This window comes from Oncorhynchus tshawytscha, linkage group LG06 (assembly GCF_018296145.1).
Source record: "Oncorhynchus tshawytscha isolate Ot180627B linkage group LG06, Otsh_v2.0, whole genome shotgun sequence".
Lineage (NCBI taxonomy): Eukaryota > Metazoa > Chordata > Actinopteri > Salmoniformes > Salmonidae > Oncorhynchus > Oncorhynchus tshawytscha.
Genome location: NC_056434.1, coordinates 18,529,793 through 18,555,938, shown reverse-complemented (window position 1 = coordinate 18,555,938; position 26,146 = coordinate 18,529,793). Strand labels below are relative to the sequence as shown.

Genomic DNA, 26,146 nt, shown 5'->3' with positions numbered 1-26,146 from the left:
GTAATTGCAGCCAAAGGTGATTGTAACATGTATTAACTTAGGGGTGTGAATACTTATGTAAATTAGATACAATGGGCTCTAAATGTCAATTAAAATGTTATTTGTCACATGCGCCGAATACAACAAGTGTAGACAAATTCACTTATATGTGTATTAAAGTAGTTGAAAGTTAAGTATTTTGTCCCATATTCCTAGCACACAATAACTACATTAAGCCTGTGACTGTACACACTTGTTGGATGCATTTGCAGTTTGTTTTGGTTGTGTTTCAGATTATTTTGTGCCCAATAGAAATAAATGGTAAATAATGTATTGTGTCATTTCGGAGTCACTTTTATTGTAAATAAGAATATAATGTTTCTAAACACTTTACATTAATATGGATGCTACCATGATTACAGATTATACTTATGCCTCTGTAACTTTCTCACTCATCATTATTCACGATTTATTCAGGATTATCTGTAATCATGGTGAATTTGTCCCAAAACCTTTGGACCCCTAAAATGGTGGACTATGTACAAAAAGTGCTGTAATTTCTAAACGGTTCACCCGATATGGATGAAAATACCCTCAAATTAAAGCTTACAGTCTGCACTTTAACCTCATAGTCATTGTATCCTTTCAAATCCAAAATGCTGGAGTACAGAGCCAAAATAACTGAACATGTGTCATTGTCCCAATACTTTTGGAGCTTACTGTATTTCTGTACTTAATTTTCAATACATTTGCAAAAATGTCTAAAAACATGTTTTAACTTTGTCATTATGGGGTAGAGTGTAGATGGGAGATATTTTATTTATTTAATCCATTTTTAATTCAGGCTTAACAAAATATAGTCAAGGTATGAACACTTTCTGAAGGCACTACATAGTTTTGTTATTGTACAGTTAGTTCTGATGGCTGGAGTTTATTTGTTGCAAAGATGATTTCTTTAGACAGTGATTCTGCCATAGAGAAACCCATGTCCACATTTCACTGCTGTTTATAGTATGGAGTAGAGGTCGACTGATTAATCGGAATGGCCGATTAATTAGGGCCGATTTCAAGTTTTCATAACAATCGTAAATCTGTATTTTTGGGCGCCGATTTGACCATTTTTTAAATATATTTTTTATTTTTTATACCTTTATTTAACTAGGCAAGTCAGTTAAGAACACATTCTTATGTTCAATGACTGCCTAGGAACGGTGGGTTAACTGCCTCGTTCAGGGGCAGAATGACAGATTTTCACCTTGTCAGCTCGGGGGATCCAATCTTGCAACCTTACAGTTAACTAGTCCATCGCAATAATGACCTGCCTCTCTCTCGTTGCACTCCACAAGGAGACTGCCTGTTACGCGAATGCAGTAAGCCAAGGTAAGTTGCTAGCTAGCATTTTTTTTAAATGCCTTCCTAACCATCTTAAATAAACATGCCCCATTCAAGAAATTTAGAACCAGGAACAGATATAGCCCTTGGTTCTCCCCAGACCTGACTGCCCTTAACCAACACAAAAACATCCTATGGCGTTCTGCATTAGCATCGAACAGCCCCCGTGATATGCAGCTGTTCAGGGAAGCTAGAAACCATTATACACAGGCAGTTAGAAAAGCCAAGGCTAGCTTTTTCAAGCAGAAATTTGCTTCCTGCAACACTAACTCAAAAAGTTCTGGGACACTGTAAAGTCCATGGAGAATAAGAACACCTCCTCCCAGCTGCCCACAAGATAGGAAACACTGTCACCAATGATAAATCCACCATAATTGAGAATTTCAATAAGCATTTTTCTACGGCTGGCCATGCTTTCCACCTGGCTACTCCTACCCCGGACAACAGCACTGCACCCCCAACAGCAACTCGCCCAAGCCTTCCCCATTTCTCCTTCTCCCAAATCCATTCAGCTGATGTTCTGAAAGAGCTGCAAAATCTGGACCCCTACAAATCAGCCGGGCTAGACAATCTGGACCCTTTCTTTCTAAAATTATCTGCCGAAATTGTTGCCACCCCTATTACTAGCCTGTTCAACCTCTCTTTCGTGTCGTCTGAGATTCCCAAAGATTGGAAAGCAGCTGCGGTCATCCCCCTCTTCAAAGGGGGGACACTCTTGACCCAAACTGCTACAGACCTATATCTATCCTACCGTGCCTTTCTAAGGTCTTCGAAAGCCAAGTCAACAAACAGATTACCGACCATTTCGAATCTCACCATACCTTCTCTGCTATGCAATCTGGTTTCAGAGCTGGTCATGGGTGCACCTCAGCCACGCTCAAGGTCCTAAACGATATCTTAACCGCCATCGATAAGAAACATTACTGTGCAGCCGTATTCATTGATCTGGCCAAGGCTTTCGACTCTGTCAATCACCACATCCTCATCGGCAGACTCGACAGCCTTGGTTTCTCAAATAATTGCCTCGCCTGGTTCACCAACTACTTCTCTGATAGAGTTCAGTGTGTCAAATCGGAGGGTCTGCTGTCCGGACCTCTGGCAGTCTCTATGGGGGTGCCACAGGGTTCAATTCTTGGACCGACTCTCTTCTCTGTGTACATCAATGAGGTCGCTCTTGCTGCTGGTGAGTCCCTGATCCACCTCTACGCAGACGACACCATTCTGTATACTTCCGGCCCTTCTTTGGACACTGTGTTAACAACCCTCCAGGCAAGCTTCAATGCCATACAACTCTCCTTCCGTAGCCTCCAATTGCTCTTAAATACAAGTAAAACTAAATGCATGCTCTTCAACCGATCGCTACCTGCACCTACCAGCCTGTCCAACATCACTACTCTGGACGGCTCTGACTTAGAATACGTGGACAACTACAAATACTTAGGTGTCTGGTTAGACTGTAAACTCTCCTTCCAGACCCATATCAAACATCTCCAATCCAAAGTTAAATCTAGAATTGGCTTCCTATTTCGCAACAAAGCATCCTTCACTCATGCTGCCAAACATACCCTTGTAAAACTGACCATCCTACCAGTCCTCGACTTTGGCGATGTCATTTACAAAATAGCCTCCAATACCCTACTCAACAAATTGGATGCAGTCTATCACAGTGCAATCCGTTTTATCACCAAAGCCCCATATACTACCCACCATTGCGACCTGTACGCTCTCGTTGGCTGGCCCTCGCTTCATACTCGTCGCCAAACCCACTGGCTCCATGTCATCTACAAGACCCTGCTAGGTAAAGTCCCCCTTATCTCAGCTCGCTGGTCACCATAGCATCTCCCACCTGTAGCACACGCTCCAGCAGGTATATCTCTCTAGTCACCCCCAAAACCAATTCTTTCTTTGGCCGCCTCTCCTTCCAGTTCTCTGCTGCCAATGACTGGAACGAACTACAAAAATCTCTGAAACTGGAAACACTTATCTCCCTCACTAGCTTTAAGCACCAACTGTCAGAGCAGCTCACAGATTACTGCACCTGTACATAGCCCACCTATAATTTAGCCCAAACAACTACCTCTTTCCCAACTGTATTTAATTTTTATTTATTTATTTATTTTGCTCCTTTGCACCCCATTATTTTTATTTCTACTTTGCACATTCTTCCATTGCAAAACTACCATTCCAGTGTTTTACTTGCTATATTGTATTTACTTTGCCACCATGGCCTTTTTTGCCTTTACCTCCCTTCTCACCTCATTTGCTCACATTGTATATAGACTTGTTTATACTGTATTATTGACTGTATGTTTGTTTTAATCCATGTGTAACTCTGTGTCGTTGTATCTGTCGAACTGCTTTGCTTTATCTTGGCCAGGTCGCAATTGTAAATGAGAACTTGTTCTCAACTTGCCTACCTGGTTAAATAAAGGTAAAATAAAATAAAATAAATAAAAATTAAACTTATCTTATAAAAAACAATCAATCATAATCACTAGTTAACTACACATGGTTGATGATATTACTAGATATTATCTAGCATGTCCTGCGTTGCATATAATCTGACTGAGCATGCAAGTATCTAAGTATCTGACTGAGCGGTGGTAGGCAGAAGCAGGCGCGTAAACATTCATTCAAACAGCACTTTCGTGCGTTTTGCAAGCAGCTCTTCATTGTGCGTCAAGCATTGCGCTGTTTATGACTTCAAGCTTATGAGGCTGGTGTAACCGAAGTGAAATGGCTAGCTAGTTAGCGCGCGCTAATAGCGTTTCAAACATCACTCGCTCTGAGCCTGTGGTTGTTTCCCTTGCTCTGCGTGGGTAACGCTGCTTCGATGGTGGCTGTTGTCGTTGTGTTGCTGGTTCGAGCCCAGGGAGGAGTGAGGAGAGGGACAGAAGCTATACTGTTACACTGGCAATACTAAAGTGCCTATAAGAACATCCAATAGTCAAAGGTTAATGAAATACAAATGTTATAGAGGGAAATAGTCCTATAATTCCTATAATAACTACAACCTAAAACTTCTTACCTGGGAAAATTGAAGACTCATGTTAAAAGGAACCACCAGCTTTCATATGTTCTCATGTTCTGAGCAAGGAACTGAAACGTTTGCTTTCTTACATAGCACATATTGCACTTTTACTTTCTTCTCCAACACTTTGTTTTTGCATTATTTAAACCAAATTGAACATGTTTCATTATTTACTTGAGGCTAAATTGATTTTATTGATGTATTATATTAAGTTAAAATAAGTGTTCATTCAGTATTGTTGTAATTGTCATTATTACAAATAAATAAATACAAATCGGCCGATTAATCAGCATCGGCTTTTTTGGTCCTCCAATATTCGGTATCGGCGTTGAAAAATCATAATCGGTCGACCTCTAGTATGGAGTCATAGTGAGTGTGCATAAAGGCTCATTGATGATCTAAGAAAGATGTATGCTGCATGTCCCCTTCGCAAAATCAGCCAATGTTCAGCCTCTTTATGAGTCACTACCATTAGATCCAACCCTGACCAGCCTTCTGTGGGTTCAGGCTCACTTCGGTCCACCTGTCCCGGGTTACTGTCCATCTCCAGGCAGCTCTGAACAAAGAACAATAGTTATTTGAATAGGATTATTGAGGTGACCTCAGCAGGCAGGCCCAGGGCTGTGTTTGGTCAGCTCTCTCTCTATCTTCTCCTGTAGTTTATGAAAGGAGGGCCTTTTCTTGGGCTCGGCCTCCCAGCAGCCCCTCATCAGGGCGTAGACACTGGGGGGGCACTCCTCTGGAGCATCCATACGGTAACCCTGCTCCACCCGCTCCTTCACCTCCTTCACAGACTGAGGGAGACGAGGAAGGAGATAGAATAGGAGAAAGACAGAAAAAGAGATGGCGCATGAGATAATGCCACCCCCTCTTAATGGGTCGGTTCACTTTTTAGTGGACAGAAAATAAAAGGTCAAACGTTCAGCCTACATACTGTATCTGTATGTTAATCACCTGGATTAAACAAGTACAGTACAACTCACTCATTCTAATTATATGGTTAGACACTAAGCATGCTTTAAGTCATTCTACCTGATCCCCCCCCCAGGCTGTCCCTATATCCCCCCCTGACCTACCAGGCAAACAGGGACAGGGCTAGATGGGTACAAAGGATTGACAGTGAGACTGTGTGTCACAGGAGAGTGTAAGTACCATAATCTCCCTTCCCCCATGTACAAACACAAAATACGCACAAAAGGACGCAAGTACACACACTCACACTCTCTCTCACATCCCCACCCCTCCCCTTCGCTCTTCTTTTTGGCTGGCTGCCATCAGGAGCTGTTGCCTTAGAAACGCAGCCTACAAGCACTAATCCTGGTTTATCTCTGCTGTTATTACCTGGTTAGTGCCATTGCTTTGATTCTCTGCTTTACATACCTGTGGGGGGAGTAACAGACTCCCTACAAACAGATACAGCATGGAAAAAGGGGATTTTAAGTATGGAGTAAATAAATAAATACACACGCCCTTCCGTTTCACTCCAGTTAACTGCCTTCTGATCACAGCAGAGTTTGTTCATCGGCGCTGCTTCACTAAGACTGAAGTGTGTCTCTTCAATTGAACACATATCGACAATGAGTGTCAATGAAAATATAGTGCTACATAAACAGAGGTCTGGGCCAGATTACAGTATGTGACACCATGGGAAAGAAATAAAAACCTACTCATGGGGTCCTCTTACTGGTATAACATCATGACTACACATAGAAGAACCCCATCTTATGAATGCTCAAATTTCACCCCCGACTCCTATTCAGGGTAGATCAAATGAGCCCGGGGCAAATCCATGTCCTGACGCACTAACCTGCCTTTAATCTTAGGGGAAGTTTCTTTAGTTTCAGTACCATAAGTCTATCAGTGGATAAAGCACTGCTGACATAAACTGGATAATGGGTCATAGAGGGATAAGGGTCAAACAAACCCCATTTTCCATGACCTGCCCTAATAGATCAGGTGTTTTATGTAACCTGAGATTATGGTCATTTGGAGAGACGCACTGGTGCCAGGATGTCAATGGTGTTTTCAGTTAGTAAAAACTACTGGGTTGCCACTGATCAGCGGTAAGATGAGGGCACTGGACGCTGTGGCAGGCATCCTGAGAACAGCATCAGTAAGCTTTATTGTACTGTGGCTCACCTCTCACGGGCAAAGACCTCTGGAACACCTGCTGAGAACAGAGGACCTTGCAGCTTCCATGAAGCACAGAGAGCTATGGCATGCCATCATTCAGCGCATTGCACCACCATAATAAGCAAGTGAGCAACTGGGTCAGACTGCCTTGATAATAATTTTCAAAGCAGCCGTTCATATTTTTGTCACACACTAATTTCTGTTGCATTGTTGTGCCAGTAACTCAGAACTATACATCAATGTTCATAAAGATCAGTAAAGTCAGGACTCACCATCTTGGGGTAGGGCTGTCGACCGTAGGAGAACGTCTCCCAGAGGAGAACACCATAGCTCCATACGTCTGACCGCATGGAGAATTTCTGAAGGACAATCACACATGACCACAAAAGCAATTCAATGACAAAATTCCACTGATGGCTGCTCGACATGCTAGTTACTGTGTAATAGCCACATAGGCTAAAAAAACAGACTCCAAACCTTATAGTTCACATACAATTCACATGAATTACACATACTGTTAAGTCTGTAAAGTGGGCGTCAGTAACCGGAAGTTTGAATCCCTTAGCCGACAAATCTGTCGACGTGCCCTTGAGCAAGGCACTTAGCGCTAATTTCTCCCACACTCCGAAGGTGTCTCAGGGGGAGTTGGGATATGCAAAAAAAACTTTTACAATTCACACATTTGCATTAATACACACTTGTGAAATAGGACAGATAAGCACCCACCTAATTCATATTTTATAATAAACATGTCTGTACTATAAGCATGATAAACACTAGATGTTAGAGGTAAACATGATCCTACCTCTTTCTTCAGGGCCTCAGGGGCTGTCCATTTGACTGGTAGTTTAGCATTGTCCGAGGCCTTGCAGTCCACCTTGGTCAACCCAAAGTCACTGACTTTGGCCACGCCTTCGTTGGAGACCAGGATGTTACGGGCAGCTAGGTCTCTGTGAACCAACCTCTTAGACTCCAGGTACTCCATGCCCTCGCACACATCTCTGAACACACACATACACACACTCTTACTGAAATACACAGAAATGCAAAGCTTCTAATAAAGACTCTCAAAAAGAGGCTTTCAGTAAAGTTGGTAATGTGGCAATGTTTTAATGTATAACATATAAAGTTATATTAAATGATATACTCCGAGTCAATATTCATGTCATAAGAAGCAATTCCCTACGACTATGCCCACAAAAATAGGTGAAACACATTCTTTCCCATTGACCGCCATTGTAAAAGAGCCAACTTCATCGTCAATGTTTAGTTAGTGCATTCGGAAAGTATTCAGACCCCTTGACTTTTTCCACATTTTGTTACGCTACAGCCTTATTCTAAAATTGATTAAATTGTTGTTTTTCCCTCATCAATATACACACAATAGCACATAATGACAAAGCAAAAACAGTTTTTTAGAAATGTTTGCAAATATAAAACTGAAATATCACATTGACATAAGTAAGGTATTTAATTGTTATTTTATTTTATACATTTGCAAGAATTTCTAAAAACCTGTTTTCACTTTGTCATGATGGGGTATTGTGTGTAGATTGATGAGAAAATAAAATATTTAATACATTTTAGAATAAGGTTGTAACGTAACAAAATGTGGAAAAAGTCAAGGGGTCAGAATACTTTCAGAATGCACTGTACAGAAGTAACAAAACATGCTGAAAAGCTGCTGTGTTGTTCAATGTACATGTAATCAGGTCAAAACTCCAATCCTACGGTTGCCTCGGGAGCAGGTAATATTGAAAAGTAGTCTTTAGACATGCTGCACTTTTCTTAAATGTAATTTTGTACTTGACTAAAACAAGCCGATAACAAGAAAATTGTGTTTGAAAAATGTCAGTTTTTTTGCTGTGGGCCAATGGGGTAACCTAGGTTGATTTCCCCACAGGCGGGCAGGGCCACGAAGTTCTATCAAATACCGCCTGGGACTGTGGTGGGGCCTCACAGTGCAAAACGTAGAAGCTGGCCAGTGCTAATGACAAAACGGCCCCTCGTCCGGAGGAAGTTCACCAGATTACCCTGCAACACACAAATAATACAGTTGGATAACAGTTGTGTAATCTGAATTAGATGAGTAGATAGTCCTAATTGTTTGTTTGTTACAGATAATTGTTTTGCATCAACAAGCTGTTGGGGCTTGTCTCCTGGACTGAGATTAAGCCTACTCCTAGTCTGTTAGTTAGTCTTGATTGACTGTGATGACAGATTGATGGTACTGAAGTCACGGCAGCAGAACCTTGGCCATGAGCTCTGTGACGATGTGCAGTCCATTGTCTACGATCACCCCCAACAACCGCACCAGGTTCTTATGCTGCAGTTTCCTAGTGGAAAGTTCGTAATCAGATCAAAAACAGATCAAAACAATAAAATGAAAAAAAGAAAGGAACAAAGGTCAGACAGTCGTTACTCCATTTAATGAAGTTAATTAAGAAACTGTGTCGCCACTCTGGACTCACGTCATAACAGTGGTCTCTTCTAAGAATGCCTGTGCCGTTACATCACATTTGATGTTCTTTACTGCCACCTTCTGGCCAATGTAGTCTCCTTCAAACACCGCTAGGGGACAACAAAATAAGACCAAATTAAATCTGTAACAGAATCAGGGTTCAACTCAAGGTTACAATGGTCTACCGGCTTATTTAAAAAAAAACTCCACCGACACAATTGAGGAAATTGCAGCCTCACCTCCAAACTCCCCCTCTCCGATACTCTCTCCCAAGGTCAGCTTCCTGATGTCCAGCAGCCATCCCGCTGTGACACACAGAGATACCAATCTAAAACGGTATCTTTTTTTCTCTCTCTCACTTCTAAAGAAACAGGTAGCTTTTACATTTATCACTCTCACTTCTAAAGAAAGTCACATTAACACCCCACCACCACATCCTCCCACATACAGAATACCCTTCATCCCCCTCACCCAGGAAGGGTTCTCCGAGCCTTAAGGAGGCCAACTCTGACACATCATGAGAGTGTAAAGACCAAGCCCTTACTTTTAGACAGTTCCAACTCAGCTGACTTGGTGCCCTCCTTATCTTTGGGCTTCAGAAGTTTGGTGGCGATAGCTCCCTTGTGCTTGGAGTGGAACTACAAAGATGGCCATTATTATTATTAACCTTTATTTATACAGGGTGGGTCCCCATTGAGACCAGGTTGTCATTTACAAGGGAGCCCTGTGAACATGAATATACACAATAAAATGTAACAACATAATGTAAAATAACAATACCAATACAACAAGAATAATCAAATCAAACAGAACTCTCACATATCACCTCCCTTAAAACTTGATCTAAACTTTCCAATGAGACCAGCGAGTCTAGCTTCAAGGTGGCCTGAAGGCTATTCCATGAGCTGGGGGCATAAAGACTAAAAAGCATTTCTCCCCCAACTAAGTGGAGACCCACGGGACCTCCAGAACCATCCAGTCCAGAGAGCGGGTCAGCTTGTGACAGCTTACGGTATATTAAGAACAGAGAATGAACTATGCTGTCGTTGACACTTAAAAGGGTCGGTATGAGGCTTTGATTGCTTAGTTGGTTGCTAAAACTCACAACACCAGTAGAGCTGATTCCTGTATGGGCAACATACAGTATACCAATTGTATGTACAGTATTTACTGTTAGTTATTCATTCTAAAACTAGAACAATTAAGTACTGTCAAAAAGAAAACAGAATGATGGTAAGGGGAACTGTACACAACAAATGCATTTTTTACAAATCCAATAGTCCTGTGTGTCAGGAAGCAGCTGGATTCTCCCTTTATTTCCTCACAAGAGTAAGTCAGCGATATGAGTCAGGACTAAAGACTTCTGTGCTCCACAGATAAGGGAGTGGTGAGGCATCTTTAGCCTTTACAGTCACCCGTATCTCCAAACTCCTTAATGACTGTCCTTCCAATAGCTCGGAAACTCACAGGGACAACATAGATAAACCTTAAAAGGTCTGCTAAGACCTTTCTTTTAAACTGTAAGCAATTAATGACAGTTACTTTCTATGGGTGACAGTTTGCCGTGGTTAGGTTCAAATACAATTCTGAGTGATTCTTTTTCCATATAGAGGCTGATTATGAACATTAGCTCCTCAGTATAAAGATGTAGGCAAGACATTTGTATGGAAATCCTGTATTTTCATACACTCCTCTTTTAAATGTGACTCTACTATACTACCCTACCAAGCAAAAAGGCAGTAACTCCTCATTTGGTCAAAAATGAGTTAGTCATTTTTGCTATATTAAATACATGCTTAAATATATATGCCCCCCCAACCCCTCTTTCTGTTTACCATATATGCATAGTCACTAACTATACATTCATATGCATACTACCTCAATTAGCCCGACTAAATGGTGCCCCCACACATTGGCTACCCGGACTATCTGCATTGTGTCCTGCCACCCACCAACCACTCTTTTACACTACTGCTACTCTCTGTTTATAATATATGCATAGTCACTTTAACCATATCTACATGTACATACTACCTCAATCAGCCCGACTAACCGGTGCCTGTATATAGCCTCACTACTGTTATAGCCTCGCTACTGTTATTTTTCAACTTAAATTGCACTGTTGGTTAGAGCCTGTAAGTAAGCATTTCACTGTAAGGTCTACACCTGTTGTATTCGGCGCACGTGACAAATAAACTTTGATTTGGACAAGTATCCTGCCTCTATTTTATTGTGTTTGTGAGAAAATGGGGGTCATGTTAGCAGTAACTGCATAAAGTTACTGTGAAACCAAGGTAAATAAAAGCCATTTTTCTCAGTTCCACACTATGAGCAGTTACTGCCTTTTTGCTTGGTAGGGCAGTGTATAATCTAGCATTTTTTATTTGAGGTCAAATGTTTACTATGAGGCCGATGTGAGTAAGAACTTTAAACAGGTTAAACACATTCGTAAGGCTGTGGGGCCAGAATGAATACCAGAGCGCTTAATCAGAGCATGCGCTGACCAGCTGGCAAGTGTGTTCACTGACATTTTCAACCTACCCCTAACCCGGTCTGTAATACCAACTTGTTTCAAGCAGAACAGCATAGTCCTCATGCCCAAGAATGCCAAGGTTCACATCTATAGCCATGAAATGCTTTGAAAGGCTGGTTATGGCTCAAATCAACACCATCATCCCTGACAACCTGGACCCACTCTAATTCGCATACTGCCGTAACAGATAGAATAGAATAAAACTTTATTGGACATTTTTCTTTGGCATCACCTTCATTAAAAGAATCACATACACATTCATTTTTTATTTATCTGTTATTTTACCAGGTAAGTTGACTGAGAACAATTTCTCATTTGCAGCAATGACCTGGGGAATAGTTACAGGGGAGAGGAGGGGGATGAATGAGCCAATTGTAAACTGGGGATTATTAGATGACCATGATGGTTTGAGGACCAGATTGGGAATTTAGCCAGGACACCGGGGTTAACACCCCTACTCTTACGATATGTGCCATGGGATCTTTAATGACCTCAGAGAGTCAGGACACCCGTTTAACATCCCATCCGAAAGACGGGTGAATGGGCAAGACAAAAGATTTAACTATCTTTGAACAGGGTATGGTAGTATCTGCCAAGCACACCGGTTTGTGTCGAGAACTGCAACACTTCTGAGGTTTTCATGCTGAACAGTTTCCTATGATGTCAAGCAAAGAGGCGATGAGTTTGACGGTAGGCCTGTAAATACATCCACAGATACACCTCCAATTGACTCAAATGATGTCTATTAGCCAATTAGAACCTTCTAAAGCCATGACATAATTTTCTGAATTTTTCCGAGCTGTTTAAAGGCACAGTCAACTTAGTGTATGTAAACTTCTGACCCACTAGAATTGTGATACAGTGAATTATAAGTGAAATAATCTAATCTGCCAACAATTGTTGGAAAAATCTAAAGAAATCAGCCAAGACCTCTGGTTCATCATTGTGGGATCAATTTCCTGACACCTGAAGGTACCATGTTCATCTGTACAAACAATAATACGCAAGAATAAACAACATGGGACCATGCAGCCGTCATACCACTCAGGAAAGAGTTGTGTTCTGTCTCCTAGAGATGAACGTACTTTGGTGCGAAAAGTGCAAATCAATCCCAGAACAACAGTAAAGGACCTTGTGAAGATGCTGGAGGAAACAGGTACAAAAGTATCTATATCCACAGTAAAACGAGTTCTATATCGACATAACCTGAAAGGCCGCTCAGCAAGGAAGAAGCCACTGCTCCAAAACCACCATAAAAAAAGCCACACTCCGGTTTGCAACTGCACATGGGGACAAAGATCGTACTTTTTGGAGAAAGGTCCTCTGGTCTGATGAAACAAAAATATAACTTTTTGGCCATAATGACCGTTGCTTTGTTTGGAGGAAAAAGGGGAAGGCTTGCAAGCCGAAAAACACCATCCCAACCGTGAAGCACAGAGGTGGCAGCATCATGTTGTGGGGGTGCTTTGCTGCAGGAGAGACTGATGTACTTCACAAAATAGATGGCATCATGAGGAGGAAAATTATGTGGATAAATTGAAGCAACATCTAAACACATCAGTCAGGAACTCAAAGCTTGGTCGCAAATGGGTCTTCCAAATGGACAATGACCCCAAGCATACTTCCAAAGTTGTGACAACATGGCTTAAGGACAACAAAGTCCAGATATTGGAGTGGCCATCACAAAGCCCTGACCTCAATCCTATAGAAAATTTGTGGACAGAACTGAAAAAGAGTGTGCGAGCAAGGAGGCATACAAACCTGACTCAGTTACACCAGCTCTGTCAGGAGGAATGGGCCAAAATTCACCCAACTTATTGTAGGAAGCTTGTGGAAGCCTACCCGAAACATTTGACCCAAGTTAAACCATTTAAAGGCAATGCTACCAAATACTAATTGAGTCTATGTAAACTTCTGACCCACTGGGAATGTGATAAAATGTAAAAAAGCTGAAATAAATAATTCTCTCTACTATTATTCTGACATTTCACATTCTTAAAATAAATTGGTGATCCTAACTGGCCTAAAGACAGGGAATTTTTACTTGGATTAAATGTCAGGAATTGTGAAAAACTAAATGTATTAAATGGTTAAATGTATTTGTATTAAATGTATTTGGTGTTTGTAAACTTCCGACTTCAACTGCAGCCATGTTATTTTTACTCGTTATTGTTATTCAATCTGCATTGTTGGAAAAGGACCTGTAAGTAAGCATTTCACTGTTCGTCTACACCTGTTGTTTACGAAGCATGTGACAAATACAATTTGATTTGATAGTACAGAATGTCACCTTTGTGGGTATTTTTTATACATATCTGTTTTACCTTTTAGAAATGAAAGCACTCCATGTATCTAGTCCCCCCATTTGAAGAAGTCATAAATATTTGGACAAATTCACATATAATGTATTAAAGTAGAAAAAAGTGTAGTATTTGTTCCCATATTCCTAGCACTCTTTGACTACATCAAGCATATGACTCTACAAACTAAATAACAAATCCATCTCCGCCTCACCTCTATCATGTCTATGAGGTTGTAGAAGTACTGGGTGTTGTCGATGGTCAGTTTGCTGTGCTGGTACATGACTCGGTAGTGGATGACCTGGCTGGAGTAGCCGACACAGAGCACATAATCACCAGGGTGGCGGATGGACTCCCGCACCAGGAACAGGCCATCCTCTACAGGCCGCAGCTTGGACACCGCCTCGGGACCTGAGATCTTCCCATGGAACCAGCTGACATGGACCAAAAAATTATTCGTAGAAGCAATTAATAAAGAGACATTCCACAAAGTGTATTGCACAGGGCTAAGGATTTTGTTCTGGTCAAGTCACCTGTTCAGGAAATCACCTGGCCCTAGCTATATAAAACCCTCTTAGGCCTCACTCCCCCCTATCTGAGATATTTACTGCAGCCCTCATTCTCCACATATAACAACCGTTCTGCCAGTCATATTCTGTTAAAGGTCTCCAAAGCACACACATCCCTGGGTCTCACATCTTTTCAGTTTGCTGCAGCTAGTGACTGGAACAACCTGCAACAAATACTCAAACTTGACAGTTATCTCAATCTCTTTATTCAAAGACTCAATCATTGACACTCTTACTGACAGTTATGGCTGCTTTGCGTGATGTATTGTTGTCTATACCTTCTTGCCCATTGTGCTATTGTCTGTGCCCAATAATGTTTGTGCCATGTTTTGTGCTGCTACCATGTTGTGTTGCTACCATGTTGTTGTCATGTTGTGTTGCTACCATGGTATGTTGTTGTCATTGGTCTCTCTTTATGTAGTGTTGTCTCTCTACTCATGATGTGTGTTTAGTCCTGTATTTAAAAAAATATATATATATTTTTTTAAATCCCAGTCCCCGCAGGAGGCCTTTTACCAGGCTGTTATTATAAATAGGAATTTGTTCTTAACTGACTTGCCTAGCTGAATAAAGGTTAAATATTATTTTTTAAATAGCTCTAAGCTTACATAACTGGAAAAAAATCCCCATCTAAATTATATTATAAACTGCTAGTACAAAAAAATGGCACGATGAGGAAGTGTACATATCAGTCCTTCTGTGGAAGACAGTGTGGATATTATGGAGAAGAACAAAAAGGAAACAGAAAAAAACACAAATGCTTAAATTGCACAATATACATGGTGGTCAGTCATATGACTGGGGATAAAGGAAAAATAATGAAATCCAGACTGATAGCCTTAACGTAGACTTACGGCATGAGACTGAGACTGGGGTCGACACGAATGGCCTCTCGCTCTCGCATGTTGGTGGCAAAGATGAGTCCTTCCTCTCCTGTGGTGTTGTGTCTGGCCTTGTAATGTTCTTTCCCCTAGAAAACAGCAGCAGAACAGCTTTCAGTAGAATCATGCAAATAGATACATTTTTATCTCAGTTCAGTTCAATTATATTTATAGAGCCCCCACCAAAGCAGACAGTGCACAAAGATCATGGGCAAGCTTTTATTTTAATTTTAGAAAAGTACATTATAAATGATGTGCTTACATTTGTATACGATCACATATCTCTCTCTATTATGCATGGGAATATTTTGGAACAGATTACCTAAATAAAAATATCATGGAGCTTATTTGCTGGTGTTTTTACAGTCTCTTTTTGCTCAGAAAACTTGTGGGGCAAAATAAAATCGCCTGCGCGCCAAATTCGGCCTGTTGCCGCAAGTTAGGGAACCTTGCTATAAATCATTACATACCATTCCTGTTCTAATAATAGTGAGGATGTCTCCTTTGCGATAGGCCAGTTCACCAGTTTTGGGCTGGCTGTGGTCACTCTTGGCAACACATTGTGTGCCGAACACCAAACACTTCTGTAAGGGAGAGGTCAAAAATGCAAAGGCCTGTGAAAGAACTTTGACATTTACAGCATCGGTTGGTTCAAAATTCTAAAATTAGGACATTTCTCTGAAATGTGTACACTACATTTAACAAACATTATAAACTGGGTGGTTTAAACCCTGAAGGCTGATTGGCTGACAAATCAAATCAAATTTATTTATATAGCCCTTCGTACATCAGCTGATATCTCAAAGTGCTGTACAGAAACCCAGCCTAAAACCCCAAACAGCAAGCAATGCAGGTGTAGAAGCACGGTGGCTAGGAAAAACTCCCTAGAAAGGCCAAAACCTAGGAAGAAACCTAGAGAGGAACCAGGCTATGTGGGGTGGCCAGTCCTCTTCTGGCTGTGCCGGGTGGAGATTATAACAGAACATGGCCAAGATGTTCAAATGTTCATAAATGACCAGCATGGTCGAATAATAATAAGGCAGAACAGTTGAAACTGGAGCAGCAGCACAGTCAGCCGTGGTATATCAGATCGTATACCACGGGTATGGCAAAACATGTATTTTTACTGCCCCAATTACATTGGTAACCAGTTTATAATAGCAATAAGGCACCACGGGGTTTTGTGGTATATGGTCAATATACAGTACCACCGCTAAGGGCTGTGTCTAGGCACTCCGCGATGCGTCGCACTTAAGAATAGCCCTTAGTCGTGGTATATTGGCCATATACCACACCTCCTCGTGCCTTATTACTTAATTATTGTTCAGACACTGGTGATTGTACATTATGAATTACGATAAGTTATTTCTCAGGCGGTAATGAATCACACTACTAACAGATAAAGAAGCTTGTGTCCTGACAGAAAGATGGCTTTTATCTCCCGGTGAGTGACCCTGTAGTGACCCAAACATGGAATGGATACATACCGTTGCCATCCTCAAGATTGGAATATGCCTGGGTGGATGTAAATTCATAAGTAAAGAGAACACCTGTTTAAGGAGAGCACATTATGCAAAACCTCATATGGAAAACGTTCAACACAAGTCTAGCAATAATAGTAGGCTAAATAAACAATATGTTATTTAAGAGTAACAGTAGCCTCCCACTGGGAAAAAAAAATGGTTGAATTAAGGGTTGTTTCCACGTCATCCTTTTTTTTTTTTTTTTTTTTTTTTGTATCTGATGACCTTGAATCAACGTGGAAAACTGATTGGATTTGCAAAAGGTCATCAACATAAGGGCATTTTGTATTTTTTTTCACACAATTCTTTTTATCTAAATGCAGTGTGTCATGGTGAAATTTTTTGCAGTGGTGGAAAAAGTACCCAATTGTCATACTTGAGTAAAAGTAAAAGATACCGTAATAGAAAATTACTCAAGTAAAAGTCACCCAGTAAAATACTACTTGTGTAAAAGTCAAAAGTATATTTAACACCAAATAATTTAAGTATCAAAAGTAAAAGTATCAATCATTTCAAATTCCCTGCACCATTTTCTTGTTTTATTATTTACGGCTAACCAAGGGCACACTCCAACACTCAGGCATAATTTACAAACGAAGCATTTGTGCTTAATGAGTCCACAAGATCAGAGGCAATAGATGACCAGGGATGTTCTCTTGATAAGTGCATGAATTTGACAATTTTCCTGTCCTGCTAGCCATTCAAAATGTAACGAATACTTTTGGATGTCAGGGAAATTGTTTGGAGCAAAAAGTACATTATTTTCTTTAGGAATGTTACGTTAGTGAAGTAAAAGTAGTTGTCAAAAATATAAATAGTTAAAGTACAGATACCCCCAAAAACGAGTTAAGTAGTAGTTTTTGTTAATTTCACGTAGTTGACAACTTATGTGCAGTGGGCTACCACTGCTCATTTCCCTGTCATTAAAATATATACATTCCTGAAAAAATAAGCCCTTTTTGAATTATCAGTTCAATATAATTATTAAAAGAAAGGAAAAAACAAAGTAGGCAACAGCATTAACAGACGACTGAGGGTGGGGCATCATATGGCAGTGGCAGTCTGTATACCTGTGGCTCAGCAATGTAGCAAAATGTTGCCTAATGTGGTCCAAGGACAGATGTGATCAGAGCGCTAAGAGTATACAGGTTTTTGGTGACCAGTCAATAGACACATGAACTAACACCATTTCCTGACAATGAGAAGACAGTTGAAGCCATAACACAGCTATAACGCTGCATTTGTACGACCTGTTACATTTAATCATTGCAGTGTCGAGTGGGTAACCAATCGCTGCGATTCATTACAGGCTATTCCGTAAAAAAAGGAAATCGAGGTAGAGATAACTGCTTACTTCTTCCTTAGGTCAGACGTCAAGAACGGAAAGGTTAAGCAGACGCATCTTCGAATAATAGACAGCGCTTCATGCACTATTATTCATCATCACTCACAATAGTCCATCTCATCGCCCCCTTTCCAATCATGAATATTCAATAAGCCAGAGGGGTGTTCTAGGATATGTGGAAGTGCTGACAATTTTTTCAATGACATGACTGGCAACACATTTTAAAAAGGTTCGTGGGGCGCCAGTTCCGTCAAAAATAATAAATTATTCATTCACACAATGAGAAAAGTATACATGAGTTATGTCTAATATTCATCCTTGGTTTCAGGCAGCACTACAAAGACGTTCAAATAATATTACAGCAACGTTAACTCACCTTTTAACAAAAAGTTGATTGCAACATGATCCAAAGACCAAAAGTTAATTAAAATGGCTATTGTGAAGATGCTCTTTGAAAATAACATCAAAAGCGTTTTTTTTATTTTTTTTTACAAAAACCATAATTCAAAGATATCTGCATTTTTCCTCATTCATCACAATAAGACGTTCAAAATATTGCATGATACAGTATTGATTTATTACAATGTTCCCCTTTTAGAACTGTCAGTCCATATCACTCCTCCTCGCCTCCCCACCTGATGTGTGGTGAGCATTCTGGCCCAAATCGGTTACTGTGCATCACCCAAGTGGGTGTCACACATTGGTTGTGGATAAGGTGAGCTTCCCCCTAACTACAGTTGAAGTCAGAAGTTAACATAAACGAGTTTTAATGACTCCAACCTAAGTGTTTCAATCACTCCACAAATTTCATGTGACCAAACTATAGTTTTAGCAAGTCGGTTAGGACATCTACTTTGTGCATGACAAGTAATTTTGACAACAATTGTTTACAGACAGATTTCACTGTATCAGTATTCCAGTGGGTCAGAAGTTTACATACACTAAATTGACTGTGCCTTTAAAACAGCTCAGAAAATTCCATAAAATGTCATGGCTTTAGAAGCTTCTGATAGGCTAATTTACATAATTTGAGTCAATTGGAGGTGTACCTATGGATGTATTTCAAGGCCTACCTTCAAACTCAGTGCCTCTTTGCTTGACGACATGGGAAAATCAAAAGAAATCAGCCAAGACCTCAGATAAAAAAAAATTGTAGACCTCCACAAGTCTGGTTCATCCTTGGGAGCAATTTCCAAAACGCCTGAAGGTACCACGGTCATCTGTACAAACAATAGTACCCAAGTATAAATACCATGGGACCACGCAGCCGTCACACGACTCAGGAAGGAGACGCATTCGGTCTCCTAGAGATGAACGTACTTTGGTGCGAAAAGTTCAAATCAATCCGAGAACAGCAGCAAAGGACCATGTGAAGATGCTGGAGGAAACAGGTACAAAAGTATCTAGATCCACAGTAAAACGAGTCCTATATCGACATAACCTGAAAGGACACTCAGCAAGGAAGAAGCCACTGCTCCAAAACCGCAATAAAAAAAAGCCAGACTACGGTTTGCAACTGCACATAGGGACTAAGATCGTACTTTTTGGAGAAATGTCCTCTGGTCTGATGAAACAAAAATATAATTGTTTGGCCATAATGATCATTATGTTTGGAGGAAAAAGGAGAGGCTTGCAAGCCAAAGAACACCATCCCAACCGTGAAGCACGGGGGTGGCAGCATCACGTTGTGAGGGTGCTTTCTACAAGAGAGATTGGTGCACTTCACAAAATAGATGGCATCATGAGGAGGAAAATTCTGTGAATATATTGAAGCAACATCAGTCAGGAAGTTATAACTTGGTCGCAAATGGGTCTTCCAAACGGACAATGACCCCAAGCATACTTCCAAAGTTTTGGCAAAATGGCTCAAGGACAACAAAGTCAAGGTATTGGAGTGGCCATCACGAAGCCCTGACCTCAATCCCATAGAAAATGTTTGGGCAGAACTGAAAAAGCGTGCGCGAGCAAGGAGGCCTACAAATCTGACTCAGTTACACCAGTTCTGTCAGGAGGAATGGGCCAAAATTCACCCAACTTATTGTGGGAAGCTTGTGGAAGGCTACCCAAAACATATGACCAAAGTTAAAAACAATTTAAAGGCAATGCTAACAAATACTAATTGAGTGTATGTAAACTTCTGACCCACTGGGAATGTGACGAAAGAAATAAAAGCTGAAATAAATCACTTTATCTACTATTATTATGACATTTCATATTCTTAAAATAAGGTGGTGATCCTAACAGGGAATTATTACTAGGATTAAATGTCAGGAATTGTGAAAAACTGAGTTTAAATGAATTTTGCTAAGGTGTATGTAAACTTCCAACTTCAGCTATATGTAAAGCGCTATGTAAATCCAACCAATTAATTATTTGAAATCTCCAAACACACTCCACAAAAGACAGACTTTTAAATGCAAAGAATATGGCTGCATATAATAACTCATTTCATAAGAGCTTTATTCTCATAGCATGCTAGACAGACTGTGCAACATAGGAGCGATCTGTCAACTCCTCTTAAACAAAACATATTCTAGAACCCTGTGATTTCCTTAAAAGCGTTTTGTGGTGCAATCAATCACATCTTCAAAAATGCAGATTTTTTTTTCAGGTGTCTGACAAATTTATAGACATCTTTAGACTACACAGAGAGAGTGCTTTTCAAAGCGCTGTTTTCAGAGTGTTGCTTTACAGCTTTAGCATTTTATTTGTCATTGCCTGCAATTTTGGCACAATGAACTGTACATTTTTAAAACTTACTTTAATGTACTAATGTCGGTCTTTAAAGGGGGGCTGAACTTGGTTTCAAGTCTCATTAGAAAATGCGACAGAACGGTTTCGGAGGCGTGCATTGATGTGGGTTACTCGTCTGTGTTTGAACATGGGAAGTATTTGTACTTTTACTATGCCAAAACAGTAGTTACATTCACTCACCCTTCTAGATAACTTGAAACAGTCTAACCATGTCTCAAAGTAGTCTTGCTAGTAAGTTAGCCAACTTCTTTCACCAAGTCGCTTCAGCCGCCTGGTGTGCAACTGTGGCAAAATTGGGTTGACTTTGGATTGCCTGTCTGTGGAGCTAGTTAGGGACTGTCAATAAATTACACAATGTAAATGAGACAATAACTTCATGTTGCACACCTGTTCTCTTTAAATTATTTCAATATTTGTATATTCATTTCTAAAATGTATAGTTGGTTTGATGTCAAGTCATTGAAATTTGGAGCTATTGATATTTTTAAATGTTGTCCCATGTACATTGTGTAATTTACTGATGGTCCCTAACTAACCCCATAGCGATATCGAATGTCAAACCAAATTGACCATGGGCATTACGATCTAGTCCTGTGCAGCTGCGCTCTGAAGTGATGATTATTTGGGTGCTGCCAGCTATGGGCAGGATGATAATAAACCCAATATATGTACCTAAATTAGTAACTCCTGCAGTCTTCAGTATATAACTGGCCTGTACAGTAAATGATTACATCTTCTCTTCAATAAGAAAAGCAGGGGGAAAAAGTCCTTACAGTACATACAAAACAATGTAAGGAACAGTGGTTGGTACAAGTACTGTAAATGGCAGGGCTTCAGAAGTTGAGTGGGCAAATATTCTGGAAATGGAATGATGCAATCATTTAGTCTGGTTCCAGATCCGTATGTGCTTTAGCAAACTCCTCTGATGATTGTTGTCATGAAGCACATATAGATCTGGGACCAGACTATCAGTCATTAGCTCCTAGAAACCTCAGTAAGTCAGTCTGACGTTAAAGCCAATTTTCAGCACAATTTTAAGAGTAAATCATCTTTACCTTTCCTATCCCATTCCCTCTAATGGAGACATACATGTTACAACTAAGTCAGTTATATTCATATAGATTCTGAAAATTAAAAATAAATGTAAAGGATGTGACATTCTGCCAGTATAGACGACTAACCTGCTATAGCCTGGGTGCTGATATGTTTGTTTTACTCTATCATTATCATGCCAACATTAGAAGCAAAACCAGACTGCCATCCAAGCTAACACTGCTCTGTCAGAGATCAAGCATCCACCTCTTCTGTATCCTCCTTCTTGTCTTTCTTGACCTCCCCTTCTCCAGTCTCGCTCCCGTCCCTTCTGCGCTTGCGGTTCCGAGCGCTGGCCTTGGACACCGGCAGGGAGTCCATCCCCAGAACCTTGTGGATCTGACGGAACGCCAGCAGTCGCAGAGCATGCTGGAATCAGAGACGAGAGGAGGATCAGTGGACTTCAAACACATTCCATTGTCACACATATCAATGGGTAAAAATCAAAGACGAATGAAGTGTAATTAGAGCTAGCATAATGACTAGGGGTTTAAGTTAGAGGGATATGAGTGTACAAAACTTTAACACCTGCTCTTCCATGACAGACTGACCAAGTGAATCCAGGTCAACGCTATGATCCCTTGATTTATGTCACTTGTTAAATCCACTTCAAATCAGTGTAGATTAAGGGGAGGAGACAGGTTAAAGAAAGATTTTTAAGCCTGGAGACAATTGAGACAATAATTGTGTGTGCCATTCAGAGGGTGAATAGGCAAGAGTAATGTAAGTGCCTTTGAACAGACTGTTAGTAGGTGCCAGCCAGGCGCACTGGTTTGTATCAAGAACTGCAACGCTGTTGGGTTTTTCATGCTCAACAGTTTCCCATGTGTATCAAGAATGGTCCACCACCCAAAGGACATCTAGCCAACTTGACACAACTGTGGGAAGCATTGGAGTTAACATGGACCAGAATCCCTGTGGAACATTTGACACCTTGTAGAGTCCATGCCCTGACGAATTGAGGCTGTTCTGAGGGCAAAAGCTCAAGAGGTTGCAACTCAATATTAGAAGCGATCTCAGTGAGATTGAAAGAGGAGTCGCAAAGAAACATAGGGGGTTTAAAGATTGTGTGTACACACACACACCTTATCCATGATTTCTTTACAGAAATTCATATTCAATGTCTTCTGTACGCAGCACAGTTTCCCAGTCTAAGATGGTAGACCACCAAATGTTAAAGTTGATTATACCAATCACATGGTGAGAGTGTGGTAGTGAGCATACCTGTGCACTGGCAGTAATGTCTTCCCTGGCTTGTTTGGTCATGCTCCACAGAGCATCGGTTTGGTGTTTCTCACAGGGGTCCAGCAGCCCAGGACCATCTAAGAAAGAGGAACACAAAATCAGTACACACACACACTGATTTGTTTAACACTTTTTTGGTTACTACATGATTCCATATGTGTTATTTCATAGTTTTGATATCTTCACTATTATTCTACAATGTAGAAAATAGTAAATATAAAGAAAAACTCTGGAATGAGTAGGTGTCCAAACTTTTGACTGGTACTCTGTGTGTGTGTGTGTGTGTGATATATATATCACACACACATCCTACTGCCACATTATTTAGATTGTTCCACTCACTGTTCATTTTCGTACTGGTCCCCTAGGGGTAAGTATCAAACCCACAACCCTGCCATTGCAAGCGCCATGCTCTACCAACTGAGCCACATGGGATCAATGTGATGTGGTGGTGATTCCCCCCCTCCCCCTGGCCTAACAAATAGATGTGGGGTGAACCTGGCCTAACTAATAGATGTGGGGTAATCCCCCTGGCCTAACTAATAGATGTGGGGTGATTTCCCCCCGCCCTAACTAATAGATGTGGGGTGAACCTGGCCTAACTAATAGATGTGGGGTAATCCCCCTGGCCTAACTAATAGATGTGGGGTGATCCCCCTCCCTGGCCTAACTAATAGATATGGGGTGATTTCCCCCCCCGCCCTAACAAATAGATGTGGGGTGAACCTGGCCTAACTAATAGATGTGGGGTAATCTCCCTGGCCTAACTAATAGATGTGGGGTGATTTCCCCCCCCCCCTAACTAATAGATGTGGGGTGATCCCCCTGGCCTAACCAATAGATGTGGGGTGATCCCCCCTCCCCTGGCCTAACTAATAGATATGGGGTGATCCCCCTGGCCTAACCAATAGATGTGGTGATCCCCCGGCCTAACCAATAGATGTGGGGTGATCCCCCTGGCCTAACTAATAGTAGATGTGGGGTGATCCCCCCCCCCTGGCCTAACTAATAGTAGATGTGGGGTGATCCCCCCCTGGCCTAACTAATAGTAGATGTGGGGTGATCCCCCCTGGCCTAACTAATAGATGTGGGGTGATCCCCCCTGGCCTAACTAATAGATGTGGGGTGATTCCCCCCCTGCCTAATGAATACTATAACTCCCTCACCTGGCAGTAGGATGCCAGTAGCGATACATTCCAGGACCCTACGCATGGCTTCCCCTGGGCTGAGGGGCCCTGTGGCACTGCTGATGGCCTTCTCTACCAGCAGCTCCATAGCCTGAACACAGGGAAAGGACACACACAAACACACCACGTAAGACACAATTGACACAATCGAAAACATCAATTATCATCAACTAGCTTCCTTAGAAAAGCTCAACACTGAGACAGAACATCCTCACCCAGGATGGCATCTTGCCCCAGGTTGGCACTCGCTGGCAAAGATCCCGTAACACTCTAATGATGATCACACATGACTGAAGACCATTGGCACGAGCCTGTAGATGCCACACACACACACACCTGTTACAGTACAGTGTTACACAGAGGCTAGCCTGGAGTACTTTGTAGTTAGCCTGAGTCCCAGATCTGTTTGTGCCGTTAGGCCAACTCCATTGCTGTCATCGTCATGATCCAGGACTCCAGCTAGTTTGAAGTGATCCATTGTACATATTGTCTTTACCTGGAACCACTTGGCATGTCTCAGAGCAGCTAGGTATTCCAGGCACTTGTTCTGGTTCAGAACATCAGCAGGGTCTTTCTCAGGCACCCCTAGAGTAGGAGAGAAAGGACACACTGGCTCATTGATTACTGATCGATCACTCATATGACTGTCCAGCAGTGCCACCTACAGTTCTGTTTCACATAGATTTATGGGTTATGGCCCAGTATTAACAACAGAGAGATATTTAAATATTTAAGTGATTGCACTGGATGTGTTGATTAACAAAAGATAACAAACAGGATAATTCAACAAAATGATTATGTCAGACTGTCTTCCCACAAATCTGTTCCATGGTAAGACGATGTGCCTACAATGCGCCTACAATGCATTCAAGTTGGGAACTCAAGGAATTCTGTTTTGGGACTTGATGTTCTTAATGCATTCATTGCCATGTCATACTATTTATCAATAGACAGACATATTGAACTGAGTAGACATATGGAATGCCAAATGGTAACTTCTCAGTAATTTCACAAGATAAGCTACAGTAAGCAGTACCATGGGGCTTTCCATACTTCCATGTTCCTAGAGACTGTTGTGGCAAAAGTGGTAGACACCTTACCGCAGGGGTGGACAAACTACAGCCCGTGGGCCGGAACTGGCCAACGAGCCTATTCAATCCTGCCCGATGGAGGTTTGAGTAAAAAAATGTGTGTGTGTGGGGTTAAAAAAAAACACTTCAGGCCACTCAAGCATCTAAAACCAGATAGAAAGTAAGTAGAAATTATAAACGGACATACACTACCGTTCAAAAGTTGTGTCACTTAGAAATGTCCTTGTTTTTGAAAGAAAAGCACATTTTTTGACCATTAAAATAACATCAAATTGATCAGAAATAACCATAAAACTTAATTAAAAAGTACCCGCAAAACACCAGTCTCAACGTCAACAGTGAAGAGGCGACTCCGGGATGCTGACCTTCTAGGCAGAGTTTCTCTGTCCAGTGTTCTTTTGCCCATCTTAATCTTTTCATTGGTCAGTCTGAGATATGGCTTTTTCTTTGCATCTCTGCCTAGAAGGCCAGAATCCCAGAGTCACGTCTTCACTGTTGAGACTGGTGTTTTGTGGGTACTATTTAATGAAGCTGCTAGTTGAGGACTTGTGAGGCGTCTGTTTCTCAAACTAGATAGTCTAATATACTTGTCCTCTTGCTCAGTTGTGCACCGCGGCCTCCTACCCTTAC

The 26,146-nt window shown here is 41.2% G+C and overlaps 2 protein-coding genes across 5 annotated transcripts in view; both read right to left on the bottom strand.

The window, feature by feature from the left end:
- Positions 1-4,653: 4,653 nt before the first annotated feature.
- Positions 4,654-18,293, bottom strand: LOC112252186 (megakaryocyte-associated tyrosine-protein kinase). 4 transcript variants are annotated; one of them, XM_024423203.2, is made up of 13 exons: positions 18,157-18,293; positions 16,767-16,829; positions 15,750-15,863; positions 15,253-15,368; positions 14,044-14,263; positions 9,541-9,634; positions 9,236-9,301; positions 9,007-9,106; positions 8,787-8,871; positions 8,496-8,569; positions 7,341-7,536; positions 6,808-6,894; positions 4,654-5,196 (listed from the first exon to the last, which is right to left on the bottom strand). In XM_024423203.2, the coding sequence occupies exons 2-13, from the start codon at positions 16,812-16,814 to the stop codon at positions 5,005-5,007; spliced, it is 1,392 nt and encodes a 463-aa protein (XP_024278971.1). In that variant the 5' UTR covers positions 16,815-16,829; positions 18,157-18,293; the 3' UTR covers positions 4,654-5,004. The 4 variants fall into 4 exon arrangements, with proteins under 4 accessions (XP_024278971.1, XP_024278972.1, XP_042178983.1 ...); XM_024423204.2 differs by having other exon boundaries at positions 16,767-16,794; XM_042323049.1 differs by lacking the exon at positions 18,157-18,293 and having other exon boundaries at positions 16,767-17,537.
- Positions 18,294-20,590: 2,297 nt separating this feature from the next.
- Positions 20,591-26,146, bottom strand: part of LOC112252185 (zinc finger RNA-binding protein) — a 30,836-nt gene continuing 25,280 nt past the window's right edge. The window contains 5 exon segments of the mRNA XM_042323048.1: positions 20,591-22,362; positions 23,218-23,315; positions 24,405-24,516; positions 24,641-24,736; positions 24,922-25,010. Coding sequence (XP_042178982.1) covers positions 22,189-22,362; positions 23,218-23,315; positions 24,405-24,516; positions 24,641-24,736; positions 24,922-25,010 — 569 coding nt within the window. The 3' untranslated portion in view covers positions 20,591-22,188.